Source organism: Podarcis filfolensis, assembly GCF_964270895.1.
Source record: "Podarcis filfolensis genome assembly, chromosome: 5".
In the NCBI taxonomy this organism is placed as follows: domain Eukaryota; kingdom Metazoa; phylum Chordata; class Lepidosauria; order Squamata; family Lacertidae; genus Podarcis; species Podarcis filfolensis.
Genome location: NC_139608.1, coordinates 68,065,018 through 68,089,006, shown reverse-complemented (window position 1 = coordinate 68,089,006; position 23,989 = coordinate 68,065,018). Strand labels below are relative to the sequence as shown.

At 43.2% G+C, this 23,989-nt stretch overlaps 2 protein-coding genes and 1 long non-coding RNA gene across 6 annotated transcripts in view; 2 read left to right on the top strand and 1 right to left on the bottom strand.

Annotated features, from left to right (window-relative positions):
- Positions 1 to 355, bottom strand: part of ASCC1 (activating signal cointegrator 1 complex subunit 1) — a 49,215-nt gene extending 48,860 nt beyond the window's left edge. The window contains exon 1 of the mRNA XM_083614221.1: positions 206 to 355. The gene's annotated coding sequence lies outside the window, so the exon portion shown is untranslated. The remainder of the gene's footprint in view (positions 1 to 205) is intronic.
- Positions 1 to 23,989, top strand: part of LOC310762790 — a 156,692-nt gene that overhangs the window by 23,320 nt on the left and 109,383 nt on the right. The gene's annotated exons all lie outside the window — the stretch shown is intronic.
- On the top strand, positions 37 to 23,244 carry ANAPC16 (anaphase promoting complex subunit 16). 4 transcript variants are annotated; one of them, XM_083614259.1, is made up of 4 exons: positions 37 to 162; positions 8,346 to 8,503; positions 21,206 to 21,280; positions 22,431 to 23,244. In XM_083614259.1, exons 2-4 carry the CDS (start codon positions 8,362 to 8,364, stop codon positions 22,544 to 22,546), a joined length of 333 nt encoding a protein of 110 aa, XP_083470385.1. In that variant the 5' UTR covers positions 37 to 162; positions 8,346 to 8,361; the 3' UTR covers positions 22,547 to 23,244. The 4 variants fall into 4 exon arrangements, with proteins under 4 accessions (XP_083470385.1, XP_083470383.1, XP_083470386.1 ...); XM_083614257.1 differs by having other exon boundaries at positions 86 to 116; XM_083614260.1 differs by lacking the exon at positions 37 to 162 and adding an exon at positions 364 to 411.

Sequence of the window (23,989 nt, the reverse complement as noted above, 5' to 3'; positions counted from 1 at the left end):
GGCCAGAGGGAGGAGGAGGCCCCCGCCTCCTCAAGCGACGCTGTACGTATTCAGGGCGTGCTCGTGCCCGCCAGCCTCCCAGGCGCGCGCACGTCTTCCTCGCCGACGTCATCCCGGTACGGCTCTCGTAAGTGAAGTTGAGAGCGGCTGAGGATAAGCGAGGTAAGGACGAGATAAGGAGGGGAGACTCTGCCGCATTACTTACCAGGGGTGCCGTGGGGCGCACTAAAGCGGCCGTGGCTGGTCACCGGGAGGCCTACGGGCGAGTAACAAAAGGCCGCGGTTGTTCGGCCTGGTATCTACCTCACATTGGCGGGGTGGCTGCGCGCATGCGTGTTTCGATTCAGTTGCCCGCCACGGCGCAAGCGCACTGGGCATTTGAAAGTCAACTCGGCGGGGTGTAACGTCGCGGTGAGTTCCGCCGCTCCCGTATTGCTTTCTGGACATGCTGCCACCCCTGTTTTCCGTTCAAGTTTACTTGGGGACACGGTCCTCCGAGCTTAGTGGGCCTTAGTCGCGTCGCACTTAAGAACACAGCGAGGGTTTCCTTCTGAGCAGGCACGCATAGGATCCTGCTGCTCGAATTGTTAGGTTACCAAATCTGCGGAGCAGGCAGACGTTAAAAAGGCGTGTATAAAAAGTTGGGCTAATTTTACGTTCTTGAAGTCAATGCACAGGACCAAGTTTGTAGATCTTTGGAAAATAAAGGGGAAAAGGCTGCTTAAAGCATAGCAGAAACACTTGCTACACAGCTGGCCGTGGTTCCATCACCTCCCTCTCCTCACCTTCCAGCATTTTGTATTCAAATAGAAAATATATTAGTGGCTTACAGTTGACACTTGCAGTGACCCAGAATATAGTAAATATAGTATCCTGCTTTATTGCCCTCATGATAGGAGGTAATTATCATCGCAAACAACAGCGACAAGGCAACTGGGAAGCTAGCCCAACTGAGAGTAAAAAGAATTCACTGGGACTGGGATCAGCCAGGCAAACCAAAGGATGTACATAGATATTGATTTATTCTTGCAATAGTTCTGTGAAGGTCACATCCTATACAGAACAGATAGTTAAACGAAATAGCTAAACAGAATGTCTGTGCTTGTATCTGTCATGTCAAGAAGTGAACCCGTTTGTCCATATGTAATAAGTGCTTGTGCAAGCGGGTGGCTTTTTTCTTGCAAACCAGCAGAGATACCACTGCAGCCTAAAGGTAGCTGCATGACTGTCTTTTGGTAGCTTATCATGTCTACGGGGGCACCTGGAAACTGTTTCAGTGCAAGCGTGTCAGTGCACGGTTGAAAAGAAAACCCTAAATATGGTACTCAAAAATGTAGAGAGCTTTTAATAAGATGATGAATTCCCCAATGAGTTTCAATGGAAGTCACTCTTGAAGGTGCAAGAATTCAGTTGGTTGGGTTACTCCAATAGTAGAGCACCTCTTCCACTTGCTGACCTTGTGGTTTGAGTATGGCACGTGTCATCATGGGCATAGCCAGCCCAGGATTTATGTTGGGGGGCAGGCTTTATATTAGAGGACAGAGCCTCAGTTAGTTAAGTATTTTTATTGATTTACTTGATTTCAGGGGGGCAGCTGTTCCCCCCTTAGCAACACCCATGCGTGTAATCAGGTGACAAGGAAAGTGTGTTCAGAAAAGTTCTATTCAGCTGAATGCATGGGGGCGCAAACTCAACCCATCCACCTGTCTGCATTAGCACCCACCCCTGCCACTGAATGCAGGTTGAGTTGAATGCAGCCTCCTTGTGACCATAACCTGTGTTATCAGAATTCCTGATTGTGAAGAGGTTTTTAAGTATGTTAAGTTGAAAATGCTTAGGATCTGCCTTCAGACTTTTGTGCTGAATGTGGCATGGTTGGGAGTGGAGAGTGTGGGGCTGGTGCATGCAGGTGTGTTGGGGGTGGCCTAGTGACCTCTACATAGTTTGTACAGCTGGACACCTAAACAGAGCTAAAGTGATTCTTATTTCACTATCTGAAAACTTCTTTCCCCACGGTAGCCACTAACGTTGAATTAAAAGTTCTCTGCAAAATGTCCTGCAGTTCCATGTCAGGACACAATTTAAAGATACTGATTTCGGTTCTGCATAACCTTCACCCTTCTTGCCTCTTTTAGATGGTACCCTCCCTCCTTATTTCATTACACTGACCTGATTTGCACATCATTTTGTGCCAAACTATGGCTTAGAGGAAACAGGTTATGGGCTCTTGGAAAGCCATTTTGCTCACATCCAAACTGGGGCTCATGTTTAAGGTCTCTTGTCATGAACCACAAGCTGTAACCGAAGACCAGGGATGAGCAGAGTGGCTGTAGGGTCCTCGCCCTGAGCCCACAAACCTGTAGGGTCTCACTGGGCCATAGTTTGATAAAATGTAAGCCAAGCCATAGTTGATCTCTTCCAGGGGTTTTGAGCCCTTGGCTGCAAAGTAAGGGGAAAGTGTGCTGTGGGGCTGGGGCGGGAGAAGCAATCTCTTTTTTAACAATAAGATGCAGAAATTGGTTAGGTTTGTGTCTTTAAATATGTTCTTTAAACCTGCCGACACCTATCTCAAAATTTGTGAGGCTATTTGCTACCTACATCCACTAACAGAAAGTAGTTACTATACATGGAATGAATCAACCTAGTAATAGGGCTTGCTCACTGGCCTACAACTACGTAGCATGATGAGTGGTCCTCTCCCAATTGTGACCCCACAAAGGTGCCCGTATATCTATGCCTGGCTCAGTGATATGGGGAAACACTGATGGCCGGCCCTACTAGCTTCAGACATGTTGTGCTATCTCTGGTGGACACTGAAGCCCCCGTTGAGGCTATGAGGAGGTTTGCTCAAAGACTGAAGAGGTACAGTATGAAGGTAGCTGGCAGTCTGAGAACTTTAGCAAGATATTTGTGGGGACACACCCCTCCAACTATTCCAGTGTTGGTTCTGTTTCTGGGAAATGCCTCGTGTTACAGCCGTTTATCTCATATAAGCAATGGGATATTACTCAAAGGGCCAAACTAGATGCAACATTTTTCATGTTTTTAGCCCTTACATGGCTGGTTGGTTTTTTAAAATATAGTCAATGTGAGGAAGAGCTAGATGGGGGTGTGGCTGCTGTCGCATGCTGACAGCTTCTAGGAGCCACAGATGAGAGCTGAGTGCAGGGCGGGGACCAAAGGAGGACATACTGCCCTAGCAGGAGCACATTGTGTCCCCCACCAGAGGTATTGCCCCTCCCCTAACACCCCATTCACCCCCACACAAGGCTAAAGTCATGTACAATGTCACATCTATTTTTAACCTATTGATTCTTTTGCATTTGTTCCAGTATCTAATGTCTCTCTGCTCTAGATTATTTGATTTCCTTCTGACCATGTTTGCTTGAAGGGCAGAGAGCAACAGCAAGCGTCTTCTAGTGGCTTAGGTGAGACAGCAAGTCTGACTGGGGCATTTTTATAGGTTGTGAAGTGCCGCATGATTCACTTGGGTGCACTTGTGGCTTCCTGGTTGGTTTCCCTGCAGTTCCTTCGTTTGCTCAGAGTGTGGCAGTGGCACCCATGAACTGAGTTTCCACCCCAAGTTCAGGACTTGCTGTGAATGCCTTCATTACATTATTATATTACATATCCTCTTGTATTTTGTGGGATTTCTCTGACTACAAATTGCATGAAGCCACTTGTTGCCTTACAGAGGTAAGGAGATTAACAGTACAGTTCTGTGCATCATTAATTGGAAGTAAGTCCTGCTGATTTAAATTGGAATTGCTTTCTAGCAGATGTGCATAGGTTTGCATGGTTTGTGTCACAATACATTCATTAGTCTTTAAGATGTTGCAAAACACCTTGAGGTGTGTGGTTTTTCTTTTGTCACAACAGACTAACACTACATCGCTACTCTTTTTTGAACTTGCTTTCATAAAGACCCCCAAAAGTGCCTTTTTTGAATATTCAGTAGCTGTGATTCTAACTGGAACTTAATTGATGCAAGCACATTTCAGGTTATTAACCTATGTTTGTGACCATATGGGATAGAAATTGGTTTGGGGTATGTTGATGGGTTTGCATAGCAGCAGAGGAATACTTGAAATGCCCAGGACCTTTCAGAGAGAGAGAGCCTACATTTACAGTCCAAAGGGCAGCTACTTGAATCTTCATGCTTACTACTTAGAGAGATTCTAGTTTTACTAGATTTCTTTCCTTTGTTTATTTCAAAATCAGTGAACCGGTTTTCCCAATATTCTCTATCCTGTTGCAGAGAAGACACTGAAGTCTTTTAAAAAGAAGGCTATAATACCCCTGTCTGGCTTATAGGCCATCCAGTGACTCTTGTGTACCTCAGAATTGATAGCTTTGTTGGCTTATACTAGCTAGGACAACACAAGGAAATACAAGCTCACAAAAGCCATCCTTGATTGGATTAATTTACTGCTCCCACTGTGGCCAGCTTTTGGAAGATGTATTTCCTCCAGCAAATGCTTGGGTACCATGCTGAGCCATTGATCAGGTAGTCATTGGAGTATGGTGATTTACAAATGTGAAATGGGCTGCATGGCTCATAAAAGAGGAAGGAAGATGCTGTACATAATTGTGGTAGATCTGGAATGGATAATAAAAACAGTAGGTATTCAGTGACTAAACAGACAGCAATTGCTTTAACTGTGTTGTGTGTTGTAAGGTTGTTGTTGTTTTTTAATTATCTACATTAACAGCTTAAAAGAGCATTTTCTTTAGGTTGTGGGAGTAGTTAATACTGTAAGATAGCCGGCTCCACAAAACAACCTAAAGGTTTTGTATCTTACTTTTAAAAGATTTTATATAACAATAAGGACTTCAACTGGGGAAGGTAATTGAAACAGCTTTAAGGCCTCTCCAGCCCATGTTAATGCAGGAAATGTGAGGAGGTGGCATTGTAGATCTAAGGGTGGTTTTGTTAGGGGGAGGGGGCTGACAGAATGTTTCATTTATTCACAAGCAATGCTTAGATTGGGTTTTACACTTGCTGTATTTCTAAGCTGTATGAAGAGTTTGTGTTGACTAGGCTTTCCCCATTATAAGTAAAAATGGCTCTTTTCTGGTTTTCCTTTTGCATATTCTAATAATATTCATTCTGGCGATGAAATGGTGTCCTTATCATTGCTTCTGTCCTTGAATAGGTGGATGACCCAAAAGGAAAGAAGCAGTGGGAGAAGTCCACTGCATGGGTTTTAACATGTCATATCCAGTTCCTCTTCCTGCTATCTGATTCCACAAGGTGTTTGGTAACCAATTCAGAACATTACCCATCTTTGTTAGCCTCTGATAGTGAAAAGAATCCTGTGGCATCTTAGGGCCAATTCTTTTGTTACTTTCTGCACTTGAGAACTGGTATCTGGAATGTGAAATAAATGTGCATGGCATCTCTAAAAAATGGCACACACCTATATAATGCACAGCTTTTTGCCTGCAAAACACACCCAAGTGGCTGGAGAAGCTGTGAGCACTTGGCTCAGGAGTGTTTTGCACGTTAAAGCTCATTATTTGTGACCTTTTATAATGATTTCAATCTGTTCGTGATCACAATACCAAGTATCTGTCTAGGAGCACCTAATCTTCTAACAGTGAAGTTAAGAGCATGTGAACCTAATGCGTCCTGGACCCCGGGAGATTCATGGAAACTTCTCTGGGCTTTGTAAACTGCTTTGAGGTTTTTTCCTACATTCGAGCAGTGTATGCATTTTATTCAATAAATAAATGCAAATAATATAATGAAATGCATGACATTGACCTTGGCCTTTGAGGTGCCACAGAACTCCAAAGTTTGGGTTTCTGCATTCTAGCTGCCACCCAGTGGTGAAAGTTTGTATTGCATTTTGTTTCTAAGAGCAAACATGTTGCGAGCAAATGGAGTAGTAAGGGTACAGATACATATTGTGGCAAAAGGTGAAGAAGAGTCAAGACTTGAAAGTTGGGGATGGTGCTGTGGCTGCTTGTGGTCCAAATATTCTTATGCATTCCTGAGAACAAGAGCACCTGTAGCTTTTGTTTGTTTGTCCTACAGATGCAGATTCAAGTTTTATATATTCATCTTCTACCTCTTAATTCCTAATGGGTTTAAAGAAACCTGGGTCCCAAGGTTAAACTGTTTGATTTCTGTAGACTCTCTCTTTTTCTTTTTTAGAAAAAGAAAAGCAGAATACCCAGCTGCATATTTTTCTACTTGACAGTGTTTGTAAGACAAATTTATTTTGATTTTTAAAATTCTGCTGCAATCCCATTCTCTCTCTCTCTCTCTCTCTCTCTCTCTCTCTCTCTCTCTCTCACACACACACACACACACACACACACACACATATAATTGAGCCATTTTTCCCTTGCCAGCCTTTGGTTAAGTGTACATAGTGCCAAGCACACTGCAACATGTCCAGCATTTTCTTTGATGGCCGGCTTGCCCACAGCTTCTGTCGAGAGGTCCAGCAGTTGCAGTTCTCCCCGGAGCCACAGTATGTGGGTCACTCAGAGTTGCTGGGTGGAGGTGGATGGTGTGGAACATGCAATCATGTTTTGCTCTGAGTACCTGACTTGATGAGAACTGTCTGGGTTTTAAAGCCCTGCAGCACTTCAATAAAACTACTATTTATTTGAATGAATGATGCTTTAACCTGTTCTCAGTGTCTCATCCTTGGGATGTTAGGCCACAGCCTGCACTGCGGAGAATAATCATTTCTGTCGGCATGGTGTCCCATCAGATTGGAAGGAAATTGCATCACTACCTAAGCTACATGTAATCTGGCTATCAGGGACATAACTTTGGTTAAAACCTTTCCTGGTACAAAAGTCTCTGTGGTGTCTGAAATAGCGTGAATTCATGCAGCTGATATGTAAGCTGCTATGCCTCTCTGTTATCATTTATCTTTAACAATCGGCATTAACTATGTTGAGTATAATTAGTATAAATTAAGCTTTCAGCAAGTTAATCCTTTTCAAATCATACTGCTGTCTTAGCTCAGACTTTGTGCTGGGTCACAGAAGATGTGTAGCACAGCCTCCAGCTTTGATCTATTGAGTTATGTAAACTAGCTAAATTGTGGGAGGCGGATTTACACTGCGCTCCCTTTGAATCTTGATGTGTTTCAATAGTATGGTCTGGTGGGGGAATTAAAAAGTTGCCAATTCTAGCTCAAAGGCACACAGCTATATTGTGATTGTGTGATCTGTTTTCTCAGCTTGCAATCCTAAATACACAGACTTAGAAGCAGGCCCCATCGATAATGGTAGAGATTACTGTGTTTAAGAAGAAATAAAATAATAATAAATAGTCCAGTAGCACCTTAGAGACCAACTAAGTTTGTTCTGGGTAAAAGCTTTCATGTGCATACACACTTCTTCAGATACCAATGGATTTCCATTTCCTATAGCTCAGTGTGGTGCCTTCCATGATTCTAGATTCAGGTAGATAGCCGTGTTGGTCTGACGCAGTTGAAATAAAAAAATAAAAAAATAGTCCAGTAGCACCATAGAGACCAACTAAGTTTGTTCGGGGTATAAGCTTTCATGTGCATGCACACTTCTTCAGATATATTTAAGAAGATTTGTTTTAGGTTGGGATGACAGTCTCTGAAATTGGTTTTTCTGTCACTGTTCTCATAATCACAGGCACCTAGATTTTGTGGGTTTGCAATTTAATTTGAGACATGGGTCTGGAATAAATACATTGACCTTCCTTCTAGCCTAGGAAGCAGGGCTAAACCTTTTGACCAGAAGCTGGTACTAGGCTGGCCACTTGAGCTACACTGTTCCCTTGCTAAGACAAACAGAACATTACCTCAAGCCAAGTCCCCCATTAATTTGAATATATTCCCTAATTACCTTATGTAATAATAATAATAATAATAATAATAATAATAATAATAATAATAATAAATTTTATTTATATCCCGCCCTCCCCAGCCGAAGCCGGGCTCAGGGCGGCTAACAACAATCAAATAATCAAACAATCAAATAAACCAACATTCTAAAAATATTTCATTATAAAAATTAATTAAAATCAAGTTGATGGCAACCATTAAGCAAAACTCTGTGCAGGTTGCCAGAGGAGGGAGTCAGGCTGCGCCCTGACCAAAGGCCTGGTGGAACAACTCTGTCTTGCAGGCCCTGCGGAAAGATGTCAGGTCCCGCAGGGCCCTAGAACAAAATGCTGTGTGAACAAAATGCTGTTTTCCCCCAGTTAACTCAGCAGTGTGCTGCTACACTCCCTCCACTGATAGCCTCACATAATGTAAACAACAGCACAAGAAGAAAGCAATCAAGATGGTACATACACTTGAAGCACTTGGTTTTCATGTCTTCCTTTCTCTTGCCTTTAGGTTCAGATTGAGCAAAATGGCTGCCTCTTCGTCATCGTCTTCGGCTGGTGGAGTTAGCGGAAGTTCCGTAACTGGGTCTGGGTTCAGTGTCTCAGACCTCGCTACACCAAGAAAAGCTCTCTTTACGTACCCCAAAGGAGCTGGCGAAATGTTAGAAGGTAACTGCTCTGCATATCTCCTCCTTTTGTGTCAAGGCAATAAAAAGGGCACTGCTAAACATCACATAAACTTTCACCCTTGTGCCTGTGCAGCAGGGGCTTCTGTAGGTCTTTACAGTAAAGTGGTTTTCTCTTGGTGCAGGCGAGAGTGGTTAAGAGCCAGGAGATAGTAGCGGTAAAAGAGTTTTGTGTGTGGCATACGGGCTCTCAACTTAAGCTGCTTTCCAGGGAGTGAGCCCCAATAAACCTGGGGGGACTTTACTTCTAAGTAAACCTGCTCAGGATTGCCCTGTGCCGTGTGCATTCTAGTGGAGCTTGTGCTACTTTTGTTATCCCTTTGCATCTGTTCAACGTGCATAGTTGGATGGAGTCGTTCGCCCAGTAAGCTGCATTGATTCCAGGCACCACTCGGCTGATGTTGCATAGCTGATCTGATCTATTGGGCTTTGGAATGTCGGCGATGTATGATTTGCACCCTTGTTTCAGGATTCGCTGCAGATAATTATAGAGCCCGTTTGGATACTTAGGAGCTGCCCGGTATTAGCCAGGAGACTGCCTGTCTCTCAGCCTCTGGGCTCATAAAGGAGAGCATGCAACCACAGCACCTTCTACTCAGTTAATGCTTGACCCATCTTTCTGTCCTGCCTTCTGCATCAAGCAGGACTGGTTGTGCTCTGCAGCAGGCAAGATAAGCCAAAGGGGTAAAGTCAGAGGCTGCAGCATCTCCAAGCACTTAAACAGACAAGCAAAGTTTTTAGGTTAGCATCTGGCAATCCTATCAGTAATAGATCTCCAGACACACTTAAGGACATCATAAGAGCACAGCTGAATCCGGTCAAAGGCCCATTTTGTCCAGCTTCCTATTCTTACAGTGGCCAACCAGATACCTTAGAGGAAGCCTACAAGCTGGACTGGAGTGCATCAGCACTCTCCCCATATGTTCCTATTTTGCCTTGGCAGTTCTTGGATTTTTCTCCTCCTCTTGCTTACACTTACCCATCTTCTCCCTGCTTAAACCTTGAGTTCAAGCAGGAAGACGCAAAAGCATTTCATTCCCCCGCCTTTACAGAGTCCCAAGTATTTAGACTCTTGTAAGGGCACTTTGCCTTTTGACTGAAACTCAGACTTTATTTCAGTGGCTTAGATTTCTTGGCCAGAATGCTATGCTGTCAGTACAATTGCTCAGGCTTGATGGATGGTGGCCTGTTCATTAAGATCTGAGGCAGTAGCTACTGCTTAGCAATGCAAATACATATCAGTCAGAATAAAGCTGCCCTGGGTTCTACTGCTGGAGCAAGATATTGAATTCTAGGTAGCTTTATACTGACCTGTATGTCTCTTAATCCTTGAAAGCAATCGATTGCTAGTATATGTAAAGTTTCAGTATAGATTATATTTATTAGGATAGAGTTGGCCATTTCCCCTAACAGCTCAGGACAGTTAACAGTATAACAGCAAGAAAGGATGGATCCTCTTTACATTTACGTTTTAGGAGTAGGAATGGAACTGAATTGTACAATTACTCCCATGCATAGCAAGAACACATTATATTTATCTAATTGCCATATCTGGGTATGGCATGGTCTGCTTTTAGAAGCTGCCTTCCCTATAACAGGTGGCTCACAAGTCTTACCGATATCAGGAATAGGATGCACCGTTCAGCTGTGGGACTTGAATCTGCTGTGTCCTTACGGTTTGCAATTGGCGGCAGTTTCCAGACTCACTCATCCTAGGTCTTTTTGCTGAAAGAATGAATCTTTTTCCCATAGGCATTTCAAGACTAAAAACTAACATATTGAAACAACACAAGGCATAAGCATGGGGACTTGCTCGTCACCAAAAAAATAGCTTTGGAAGCACTTGCCATCACATAGTGTAGCTTCTCCATCCAAGAATGGTAGGCATTTATTTTTTAAAAAAACAGAAAGTTGGGATGGAACTCTTCCTTTATAAAACATGGCAGGATGGGTGGGTATAGTTGCTGTTTCCTTTCTTGAGAGGTAGTTGCTTTTCATTAGAGTTTTATATGCAGAGTTCGGTGTGGGGAGGGAAGAGCATTGTACTCTGTAGATCATGCCATCACTTTGCATGAATACTTGCCATGTTGCACTAATTATATACTGTGTCACAACCCTAATTAATATGTATACATATTAGCATCTGTATGCCAAACTGTTGGATTAATTAAGATTAAATGCTTGTCCTCAAACTTAATGAGCCTCTAGAACCAATTAAAATATTGAAGTATTTTTGTGTTACTGGGCATGTGCCCGGGAGAGAATGTCTGGTGAGGCTTTTTGTTCATGAAAGAAGAAATAAGACTCCTCAGCTGCCACATATGTTTAAGAGAAGTTAAAAAAAAATCACTTCCTACACTGAAAATCACCCATTATCCTTCCCCCACTTTGTTGCAAATAGTTCTGGGAAAGTGTGTGGGGGGGTGATAGTTGGTGAGACTTATACTAAATGGATTGCTCATATGAGGAGGGGGAATGTATGGCTCCACCACAGTTAGGAACACTTAATATCTCCAGTTGCCTCCACCACCCCCTGCCTTGTCTCATGACTACAACAGTAAAGATTATTGTAGCTGGAGGAGAGATTTCTGATAATTTAATAGTATTTTTCTGATAGCATAACGATAAATCAGCCTTGCCTAGAATTGCTTACAGGGCTTTCTTATTCGGGTGGGCCAGTTCTTGCCATTTGTCAAATCTGGCAGCCTGTTGAGCAAAGACGTGGAGCTTCTGGCCCTCCAGATGTTGATGGACTACAACTCTCCTCATCCCTGACCATTGACCATACCGGCTGAGGCTGATGGGAGTTGGAGTCCAACAGCATTCGGAGGGCCACAGGTTTCTTACCACGGCCTCATCATGCCCTAAAGCAAGGGTCTCAGATTGTAATATACTTTTTTGAGGGGATACTAGACCAGAAACTGAATTTTGATTCTTCAAAGAGCATACAGTAAGATTAGCTGTAAGTTGGTGAAATGCCAAAAGGACCATAGTGTTATGCATCATCTTTCATGAATGTTAATATGCATTTCTAGCCTTGTGGTCATTCACATGGATCAGAGTATCTTATCATCCCCCCCACCCCATCAAAGATTCAATTTTTGTCTCTCAGTAGTGTTTTCTACCTTTCCATCAGGCATTTGGTTGAAATAATCAACTATTTGCAGACCTACACCCCACACACAGTTTAAAAGGCCATTTATTGTTTAATTAGCCAAAGGGCTGGGACGAAAGGCATGCTTTTGCCTGGTGCCTAAGGATATGTTACAAGGGTGCCAGGTGAGCCTCCCAGGGGGAGAACATTCACAAACAGGGAGCCACCACAGAAAAGGACCATTCTTGTGTTGCCACCTTCCGGACCTCTCGTGGAAGAGGCAAACGAAGAAGGACCTTAGATGATGATCAGATGGATGGTATTAAATAAAATAAAACAATCACAGCCTGGGTCAGTTCATATGGGGAGAGGCAGTCCTTGAGGTATTGCAGTCCTGAGCCATTTAAGGCTTTATAGGTCAAAACCAGCACTTTGAATTGGGCCCGGAAACTTAATTGGCAGCCAGTGCCGTTGGGCCAGGATTGGTGTAATATGCTCAAAGCATCTTGCCCTGGCGAGCAACCTGGGCACTGAATTCTGCACCAGCTGAAGTTTCCGAACCATCTTCAGAGGCAGCCCCATGTATAGCGCATTGCAGTCATCTAACCTGGCAGCGTTAGCACGCTTATACCATGGAACATAGTAGACGCCCCCACCCACTCTGCACAAACAAGCTGCTTGAAAGAGCCTGCAGTGCCTTCCTTGTACACAGAGGACTCCATGGTTCACAGGTTAGGGAGGCAGCAATTGACACCTTCAGTCACAAGTTCCAGGGCTCCTCCATGCACCCAAACAGAAGTTATAATCCCCTGGGAATCCAGATATAGCCACCTGCAGCCCACAAAAGATCCAATTTTGTGAGGGAAATGGACAGAGAAGGAAGACGCCTCACTTGAATTGCAACAGCAAACCCATACAAGGGATCGCATGTGGAATCCCTGCTTATGGATTCTTAGGAGAATTGAAGTCACTGTTCCACTAATCAGAGTGACGGGCACAGACAGTAGGGTCCTAAGACAATGATCCGCATGTTTACTTGGATCATTGCCGGCATCTGCTGGTTATTTCTCCAGCAGGCCTCCTGACTGATTTTCTCTGCTCCTTCTCCTTCTTTGGTGATCACTCTTGGCCGAGTAAGATTGTCTTCAATTAACACAGTCTTAACGGTGAGTCCGTAAGTGGCTGTGGAGGCCAATTCTGGATTCACACATCCTTCCACAGTGGGGATGTAGGTTTCTGGGTGGGAGTTGATTATGGTGAGGGTTTGCCAAATGTACTTTCTTCTTAGCACATTTCTCCCTTTCGTCCTGAATTAGACACTGTGAGACCTTTGGTGAAGGCTGTTCTCCAACTGGAGCGCTCATAGACCAGTGTTTCCCAGTTGTCAGTATTTATACTACATTTTTCTTAGATTTGCCGAGAGAGAGTCTTTAAACCTCTTTGGTTGACCATCAGCATTACGCTTTCCATTTTTAAGTTTGGAATAGAGTAGTTGCTTTGGAAGTTGATAATCAGGCATCTGAACAACATCACCAGTCCAACAAAGTTGATGTTGAGGAATCATTGCTTCGACACTGCTGATCTTCGCTTCTTCCAAAACACTGGCATTAGTTTGCCTGTCTTCCCAGGTGGTGTGTAAAAATTTTCGGAGACACCATTGATGGAATCTTTCAAGGAGTTGGAGATGACGTTTATAAGTGGTCCATGTTTCACAAGCATACAGTAAGGTTGGTAGTACAGTAGCTTTGTAAACAAGTATTCCCTGCGAATGTCCCGGTCCTCAAACACTCTGCACTTCAATCAGGAGAAAGTTGCACTTGCAGAGCTCAGGCAATGCTGGATTTCGGCGTCAGTGTCGGCCCTTGTGGAAACATAACTGCTCAGGTAGGAGAAGTGATCAACATTTTCCGACACTGCACCATTGAGTTGGATTTGTGGCGCTGCAGAGGGGTTGTTTTGAGCTTGTTGGTGCAGCACTTTGGTTTTTTGGATGTTGAGCAATAGGCCAAGCATTTTGTAAACTTCTGTGAAGCTATTTAGGATGGTTTGGAGGTCACCCTCTGAGTGTGCACACACCACGTTGTCATCAGCATATTGAAGCTCTGTGATGGAAGTTATAGTAACTGTACTCTTTGCTTTCAGCCGACTCAAGTTAAAGAGCTTTCCATCAGCAGCAGGGTAGTTGGGGGGGGGGGGAAGAGGGCAGGGCTCCTGCACCTTTAGTAATTGCACAAAGGAGGACATTTTCAGCTTGGCTACACCAGCTGCAATTCTCTCTTCTATGCAGTATTAAATATTAAAGATGCAGGGCCCCGGTTACCTTTTTTCACCTGGCCACCCTACTCCCCTTTGCTTCTGGAAACCACTGGGAGAACTGCTGTTCAATATATGATTTTTACCCCAGTGAGGAGTTTCCCTTTGACAGTGTATAGGATCATGGCAAAGGAAAATAATAGAGTTGGGGCGATAATGCAATCCTGTTTAATACCTGATCCCACTGTGAATGGTTCACTTTGAGAACCACTGTTACCTGTGATTGTTGCTGTCATATTATCATGGAGGAGCTGAAGGATGTTCAGAAATTTATCTGGGCAGCCAATTTTCAGAAGGACAGTCCACAGGCCATTACAATTTAGTGTTGAAGGCTTTAGTCAGGTCAATAAACGCCATATACAGCGGTTGATTTTGCTCTCTGCATTTTTCTTGAAGCTGTCGAGGAGTGAAAATTATGTCCACTGTCCCCCTATAAGGTCGAAACCCATTTTGAGACTGAGGAAGGGTAGCCTCAGATATAGTTAGGAGACGGTTTACTAAGATCCTTGCAGGAATTTTGCTGGCCGCAGCTAATAAAGAGATGCCTTGATAGTTTCCACAGTCTGTTCTATCACCTTTTTTAAAAAAAGGTTGATCATTTTGGCTCCACCACGTAGCAACAACATTGCTTGGTTTATTATCACACCGTTGTTATCTAGGGGTGGGAGAGACAGGAGAGCACTGAGTTTTGGGGGCTCCACCTCCTTGATCAGTGGTCCAGTGGAATATTTAAGGAAGCTTGCCTGGCCTCTAGTGCAGTATCATTTTGGTACCAGGAAAACATCTTTCAGATCTTCCAAATGAGCCATCTGCTCATTTCGATTTTATTGCTGTTGCTTTTATTGCATATATTTTCATTGCTTTTGTTATATATAATTTCTCTCTCTCTCTTTTGTTTTGCTCTTTTATAGCTGCCCTGGGAAAGTTTCTTTGAAGGGTGGGGCATAAATAGCTTTAAATAATGGGTAGAAGCTGCAGCTAGGTGCTCATTAGGAGTTGTTGAGTGAGTAGTTTAAAGAGGGTGTTGGCCACAGAGGTACTGTTCGATTTTTTGCAGGCACCACCTTTCCCATTTGTAGGCTTGCTGCTGATATCACTGTTTTGAGGTTCACCAGTTTCGGGAGAACATGCACTTATGGAGATAATATTCACCCCATGCAGGAAGTTGCATCGGAATTATCTCTCTGGTTACTGTGTGTTCTGCTTGATGTGCCCTGGAACTGATCCTGTGAGGAAGAATGCATTGTATTGGCTAGCAGTACCAATGAGCGAAGTACTTGCTGTTTATCAGTGACCGTGTCTGTGCTCCTCAGTGTGTTGGGGGGGGCTCATTTAATTTTATTGTACACAGGTTGTACAATGACAATAAATGTATTGTGATTATTATTATTATTATTATTATTATTATTATGTGTGGTGTAAGCTTATGGGAGGCAGAACCTGCAGCAGGGTAGTCAGGGCAAAAAGAGGCTCCTGCACCTTTAGTAATTGCACAAAGGAGGACATTTTCAGCTTGGCTACACCAGCTGCAATTCTCTCTTCTATGCAATATTAAATATTAAAGATGCAGGGCCCCGATTATCTTTTTTCACCTGGCCACCCTACTCCCCTTCGTTTCTGGAAACCACTGGGAAAACTGCTGTTTGGGATGCACAAGCTGAGAGCACTCCTTTAGAAAAGCAGAACTAGCTACCCAGTTCTTTGGACCCTGACTCTAAACCACTTCAGAAGTTTATAGGCTCCAACACATAAACATCATTTGTCTGCCTTTGTCAGTGACGTACCTCTGAGCCATGGCGGTTGCATATTGCATCAAACGTCTCATGTCTCCTTCAAGTTAGTATATATGTCCAGTTTTAAAATAATAAATTTTACTTCTTTGAAAAGTATAATTTTCTGTTCAGTTCTGGCTGAAGGATTACAGATTGCGGCTGCTAGACATTATGTGGAAAATTCCACGTTGTTTCCTATCTGGAGAAATCTAGCTTTTAAGAGAGTTTCATTACAGATCATTCTGCACGAACATAAATGCCATAGATTGCAAAATGGTTTGTAGTGTTCAGGAAGCAATATGTTCAAAGAAGAAAAGGAATCTTAGAAGATCGACTAAAACTGATTTATTTTTTTTCCAGCCAAATGGTTCTCTTGGCTTAACAAGTTAAAATGCTTTTTTTGGCCTGGTAACATGTACTGCCTTTGCCAGTTGCACTTAACTGACACCTTTCAACTTCTATACAGTGGTACCTCGATCTACGAACAGCCTAGTTCCCGAACTATTTGGAACACAAACACTTCAAAACCGGAAGAAGGTGTTCTGGTTAGCGAACTTTTTTTGGAATCCGAACGTACTCCGTTCGGGGGTGCACTTCCATTTTGAGTGCCATACTTGCATAGGAAAAGCACGCCTTGGTTTAAGAGCACTTAGGTTTAAGAATGGACTTCCGGAACAGATTGAGTTCGTAAACCGAGGTACCACTGTATTAGAAATGACAGGACAAATAAAAGATAGTGGGTGTGATCCAGGAGAACTTAAGCACGTTCTGGTCCCACAAAAACAATTAGACTTAAAGGTGCCTAACTGTGCTTGGACTGTGGTCAGCAATGACCTAGGTGGCTAATAATACATCACTAAACTTTAATGCCTGTGTAGCTTTACTCAGATGAGTTATAGAAGTACAGTCTGGCAGAAGCAAGATGTTTGTCCTTCAAAGGGCTTTTTGTCCTTATGGCCAGACTGTGCATTTTGCAGCCTTAAGTGCATCATCTATCTCATCTCAGACACCGACCATAATATGGTGTTGCTGAGTTCCTTTGGGCTGTGTGCTGGAGGTCAGCTGTATGTGAGAGCATGTCATCTCTTAGAACAATCATTTGGATATTTCACTTTCACTTACAATTCTCACACTACAGTGGTACCTCAGGTTAAGAACTTAATTTGTTCTGGAGGTCCATTCTTAACCTGAAACCTGAGGTTCTTAACCTGAGGTACCACTTTAGCTAAGGGGAGCTCCCGCCGCCACCGCGCAATTTCTGTTCTCATCCTGAAGCAAAGTTTTTAACCCGAGGTATTATTTCTGGGTTAGCGGAGTCTGTAACCTGAAGTGTCTGAAACCCAAGGTACCAGTGTATGGGGAAGGATATAACCCACAAAAATACATCTGCAAAATCAAATGTGGGAGGTGTAGCTTGGCTCTGCCTCTCCAAGGTATAGAGCATAATAGAAGGCTGCCCCACGGAACAACCTTCCTTTCCTCCACCAGACAACTGTTGTGCATGCTATGTTGTGACCAGGCCCTTTATTCCAAGGCCCTCCCGGACCTCTCCAGGTACCTCCTGCAATTGTTTGCTTCCTCAGGCCTTCTGCTTGTAGTCTTCTTTGAGAAAAGCAAATACCTTCACACATCCTATTCAGACACATCAGATGGGGCTATGTTGGTAGCATGTTAAATATAAAGCCTCAGAAACTCCTTTGCATGCTTTGCAAGTATTCATGAAACTACAAGGCAAACTCTTCGGGTAATTGTCAGCAGAATAAAGCAGTATAAGATTCAAAACAGACCTGAAGTTCCTCCAGTTAAAACAACCAGCCCTTGCATGAGTTAGACTAAGGTAATTAATCCCTGTACTAAATTATTTCTCAGATCCCGCAATTGCAGGGCGGGGGTGAGCCAGGTGTATAAGGCCAGTGAGTGCCCACAGAACCAAGAGTGCAGAGGTGGCTCCTTTGGAAGCAGTCTACACACACAGTCACTGACTAGTGTTGTCTAAGTGTAAATTTCCTCCAAGCCTTGACTGCTCTGTTTGAGCCGGTCACCAGTATGAAGCAAAAACCCTTCCAGTAGCTGTACCCCCACCAGTAAATTATTTGGGGCAAAGTACCACACATCCCTGCTTTGTTCTAGTTGTGGGTGCCTCCAAGGAAGAGGGGAGAAAACACAAATGTCTATGGTGAGGCAAAATATTCCGAACTGTAGTTGGGCACAACCGAAGCACAATACTGTTCTATTTATGTCCAAAGTCCCTGTCAGTGCAGATTGCAGATGCATGTTAATTTCAAAATGTACGCTAAAAGTGTACAGTGTGCAGTAACTGATTTCAGTTTTAGTTTTCAAAATCGTCCAACTTCATCTGGAACCCTTGCCTAATAGCATGATACTCTTAATCTCAGGGTTGTGAATTTGAGCCTCGTGGGGCAAAAGATTCCTGCATTGCAGGGATTGGACTAGTCGACCCTCGCAGTGCCTTCCAACTCTAATCTATGATTCTTTGTAGCTACCACTGTTTAAGATGGGCTTAGGGAACCTCCTATGTCTGGCAAACCTAATCTCACTTGCTCTACCCCTTCCCAAACACCTGTCCCTTTCCACAGGGAAGAAGTCTCTTCCTGAGGAAACTGTGTGCAAAACTTCACACTTCTGGTAGCTGAAATCTTTCTTCTTCTCTCCAACCATAATTTTTAGTGATATGCTTTATAGCCATTTGCTCCGCTAGCTCCATTCTGTCATAACTCTATACTGCCTTCAGTGTATATAGAGTGCAGTCATTTCCCCTCCTGCCCCCACCGAATAATCAAAGGCATGTTTAATACATTTTCCTCCCTTGAAACTCTATAGTAGAATCTCTGAAGTCTACATGATGGTCATGGGGAGTCAAAATGGTGTCTCCTCTTCTCTCTTCTGTATGACTGACAACCCATTCCTAACCCTGTTTGCTGGGATGAGTGGATTTTCTTTCTGAGCAGGGCAGCTGGCGGTCTTGTGCAATTCCAAGTTAGAGGAATCCAGTGCTAACTACTCTCTGAAGATTGTTCCCATAAGGTGGGAGGTGCTAATGCACTCTCTTCAACGAGAGATGTGGCCATGGTACATCTTAGAGGTTTTGTCCCAGGGATTTGCACAGTGGCCTATTTTCGATGTTGGATTGCCTGTACTTGACAAGTACCCGTGCTCGTATTGATTAACATTCTGCAATGTGAGCATGAGTTGCCAGCTCCATTCACTGCTAAGATTGCACCTTGAGATGCTAAAACATGTATTGTCCTATTCTTTTCCATTGCTCTCAGGTAGGCAAGGTGTGTGTTGCCATTATGGATGAGTCACCTATAGTCTCCTGAGATTAGCAATTCCTGGGGAGAATAGGCTCCCCCCCCCCACCTCCCTAAAGCCTTGTGTTGAGAATCACCTACAGTTGCTTTTGGGCACTGACATGGTGGTCTGTCTTGTAGCTGCTTTGAAGAGCTATTGAATCTTAACTGAAATCCCACTATCTTTGTGACACTTCTAGAAAATCGAAGAATTGTTTTCTTTGAAGGGTGAAAGTCGTCGTCTTTGTATTTTAAGGCAATTGAATTGGAGTTCATTTGCCTTTTTGAAAGAAAGAAAGAAAGAAAGAAAGAAAGAAAGAAAGAACGAACAATAGTAACACAGGCTAGTCAAGAACAGGTTTTCTGCACTTCAATTCCATAGATGTTAGGAGGAGGTGTCTGCTTCCGTTGATCTGTTTTTCAGTCCAGATACCACTTAAGGAGCTAATTCTTTTTTTCTTCACATGGGTAGCCTTGCTACTGGGAGCATCACCGCAGGGTTCTGTGATGGTGAAAGGAACAAATTATGGGCTAGGGATAATTGGGAAGGGGGTTGAAAATAGACTGGCCAATGTCATAATTCCTTCATATAAAGTTTGGTGTGACTGCATTAGGAACCCTGATTGTGCCCCGTCTCAGAAAGGATATGGTAGAGATGAGAAAAGGGCAGAAAAGCAACAACCAAATTGATCAAGGCATTGGGAGCATCGTTCTAATATAAAAAAGCTGAAGCATCTGCAAAACACTCTTTAGTCATTTTTCTCCATAAAGAACTAAAGAGGGGTGTGATAGAGTTTTACAAAACCAATGAACAGAGAGCAGTCTCTGCCTCCCCCCTCATAGCTCTAGGTCACCCAAGGAGGTGATTGGCATTATTATGCTTGGGGCAGACAAAAGCATACTCCTTCACACAACGCAAAAACTTAACTTGCAGGATTTGCTTCTCTGAGATGTAGTGATGGCTTGGAAAGGCAAATCTGTGGAGGGTAGATCCATCAGCAGCTATTGAACCATGATGTATCATAGAATCCTAGAGCTGGAAGGGACCTCGAGGGCCATCTAGTCCAACCCCCTGCAATGCAGGAATCTTGCCCAATGTGGGGCTCGAACTCATAAGCCTGAGATTAAGGTTTTCATGCTGTACTGACTGAGCTAAATCTATGTGATGGTTAATGGAATGTCCAAGTGTCTAGGCAATATTTATTTGCTATATTTGTAGAATGCCTTTTGTCCCTAACAGCTAACAAGGCCATTTACGAGAAAAACAAAGGCGAGGGGCTTGATCAATTTGTACGACACACCCTGATTCAAATTCTGCATTCCAGTGTCTCTGTTTAACGTGGCTGCAGTAGCATAGGAAAGTGCCTTATAAAGAATTAGGCCTGTGGTCAATTTCGCTCAGTATTGTCTGGGAAAAGTGGTCATCCAGTTGCTGCTGGACTCCCAACTCCCAGCATCCCTGACCCAGCTGTGGTGGCTGGCGCTAATGGGATCCAGAGCCCAACAACATCTGAAGGGCCATAGATTCCTTATCTCTGGTGTAATTGCCTGGCAGTGGCTTTCCACGGTTTCAGGCAGGAGATTTCCCCAGCGTTCCCTGGAGATGGTATCAGGCAGGGTTTTTGTGAAGTCTTGCAGGTGGTTGTTTAATTGTCACTCCCCGCCCCCTTTTTTCTATTAATGATAACAAAACCAAAAACCATTTTCTATCTCAGTACTCCATGAGTCCAAACCCAGGTTGGCTTGAATCCTTGGTCCAAAAAGAAATGGTTCTTGTTTCCAGTGGCACCGTTAGATGGACATAGGGAGGCATAAAAAATGTAAAGGGACCCCTGACCGTTAAGTCCAGTTGCAGACGACTCTGGGGTTGCGGCGCTCATCTCATCTCGCTTTCCAGGCCGAGGGAACTCGTGTTTTGTCTGCAGACAGTTTTTCCAGGTCATGTGGCCAGCATGATTAAGCCGCTTCTGGTGAACCAGAGCAGCGCACAGAAACAGAGTTTACCTTTCTGCTGGAGCAGTACCTATACATCTACTTGCACTTTGACGTGCTTTCGAACTGCTAGGTTGGCAGGAGCTCACCCCGTTGCGGGGATTCAAACCGCCGACCTTCCGATCATCAAGCCCAAGAGACTCAATGATTCAGACCACAGCGCCACCCACATAGACTAAATTATCTTCGCCTTCTATTTACAGATGGCTCAGAGAGATTCCTATGTGAATCCGTTTTCAGCTACCAGGTTGCATCCACATTAAAGCAAGTGAAACATGGTAAGTACTCTCCAACTTATATAAGAATCGTCAATGGATATATCTGTAGTAAAAGTTCCATAATCATAGAATCATAGAATTGTAGAGTTAGAAGGGACCCTATTTGCAAGTGGTTTGTTTTTTAAAAAAATAAATCTTAATCTAGTTGATCTCTTGTGAACCTGTTGACACAATGTTATCTCAGATAATAGAATTGCAAAAGCAATATTTATTTATGCAGTCTAGTTATTGAAACCTCTATTACTTAGTCCTGCGTTGTATGCATAAGAGGAGTAGTATGAATGCTGCATTCATACTAGGTAGTCTTGTGAGATGCAATTCTGCTGTTAAAAAAACACTCTCTGCCCCACGGGTCAGTTGGTTTGAATATGACCTCCTCTCCTCCTTCCTGGCTCACATGGTATATTGGAGATCAGTTGGTATTTCTGAAGTGCCATCAAGATGGAAGAGATCTCTATCAGATACATATATATATATATTGTACTGCAGTTCTGTGAAAAATGTTCAAAGTGTTATCTGGTTAGATTAACTTTTTGTGTACAAAACTAGATAATGTACTTTTCCAGCCATATTCTGTGGCCCAGCAGATTGGACAAGAATCCTTCAGTTGCAATAAACAATCCAAGTGGACTAAAAGTTAGATGACTGTTCTGAAGTCAGATTCCCTTTCAGATCTTCATGTTTACTGTGCAAAAGCAGTTCTACAGAGTCTAAAGGTGTCTTTTTCCTGGGAGTAGATTCTGGTTATATAAAAAAACCCTTCTTTACGTTTATTGAAAGCTATTGTAATTGTAATCTGTAGCTCAGTAGTGTAAAAGGGTTTTCCTCTTTGAAGACATTAAGAGTTTTCCTGCACCCCCTGGGGAATTGAGTCTCCCACAACTAAAGGAAGGGGGGTTTATTCACACTTACCTTTCAGCCTGCTTTTTCCAGGCACAGGTGAATGTACATCTAGAATACATATACAAATAAAAACAAAACTTAAATTTTGTTGCAGATTGAAACCAACTTGCGGGGGGGGGGGAGACCTTTTCTGTAACCAATGAAAGAATTGTCTGCGGCAAGAGACTATTCATGGCTGTTAATGTGTTTCATTTGAAAAGCTTAATTGAAAGTTTATTGCTAACCACAGTCAAATTTTCTGTTGCAGATCAGCAAGTTGCTCGGATGGAAAAACTTGCTGGTTTAGTTGAAGAGCTGGAGGCAGACGAATGGCGGTACAAACCCATAGAACAGTTGCTGGGGTTCACTCCTTCATCGGGTTGAAAGTTTGTTGATGTGGAAAGATAAATCACTTGCACGGTTCCCTTTTAAAACACTTGGCTGTTTTCCATTGCTTGGACTGCAGTGTAGTAAAGAACGGTCCATAACTGGGCTGCCTCTTACCAGAGCCAGTAAACTGCAGACACACAAGGTTTTATTAAAGAAAAAAATTTATTCGGTTTTCCAGCAGCCTCACTCAAGAGCTTGTTTCAGGAGGGTGTGATTGCTGTAACTAAGGAGATACAATCAGTTTTTGAAGAAGAACCTGTTTGCTCAAAAGGGAAGGGGCGGCTATTTAAACTTACAACCCTTTATGCTGACCTTGGAGCATGTGTGCTGAAAGTTGGCTGGGTAATTGGACCCTTGTTACTGTTCAAGTTAAACTCCTGGAGGGCAGAGTCAAAAGGCAACAGGCTTTGGCCTTAAGCTGTCCCTTTGAAGATGGATGTGATAAAACAATAGGATAGGATCACTTGAAGGGCAGAAGAACATTAACTGTTTCCTGTATTTAGATTCCTTGGTTTTTGCTGAGTCTGCATTTTGTCAGCTGTTTCTCTCTCTTAACTGCCTGTGGAAATATTGGCAGAAGATGACTGCTGTTTAATGCAGAGCAAGCCTCTGAAAAGCAGTGTTGGCTGTCCTCTCCTTTGTTCCAATTCACTTGAACCGTCTGTTTGGCAATTAAATTATTTCTACTGCTATGGTGTCTGCTCCTGTATTCTTTTCAAGGGCTCTGGAGTCGGGAAAACGGGAATCAACTGGTGCCAACACAAGCTTCTATAAAGCAGCTGTCCATATTTAAATCTTTTTTAAAAATCTACTCCATAAGGATGATTATGAGTCAAGTGGATGAGTTCTCCTGCTGTATCTGCCAAAGCACAATAGCGGCATCTCATCTTAAGCACTTATTTGCTTGTAGAAGACGTTTTACGGTTGGGTTTTGTGTATCCTGTTTTCTATCAAATTTTAAGGACAGAGTCATATATTACATTCAGGAATGTTTTTGTGTATTTTAGCAGTGCTCCACCTACACGGGCAGTGTAGTGTGGGAGGCAGGAACTGCTGTAATACTGCAGCCACAACTTTGCAAGCAGTGGGTGCTCAAAACCAAAAAGTTGCTGCTGCAATTTTTCACCAGATTTTATCACAAGTCTGCTGTGGCTTTAATACAATCAGTATAAGATTGGTAAGAAAAACATAGCTCCTGTACAACTTCTGTGCAGCCTTAAAGGGTACTAAAAGATTTCAGTTTATCTTCTTTGTTTTTAGCTCTCATGAAGAGTTGGAATGTTTTGAAAGGTATATAGAAGTTCAAGTCCATCAAATTTGTCAGCTCTCAACCTAAGCCTAAGCTAAGTTACCTAGATTTCTGTGGAGCTTCCTTTTAAGTAAATTATGCTGAGGCTCAGCAAACGGCGCTTTCTCACCTTTTGTGCTCTGTATGGA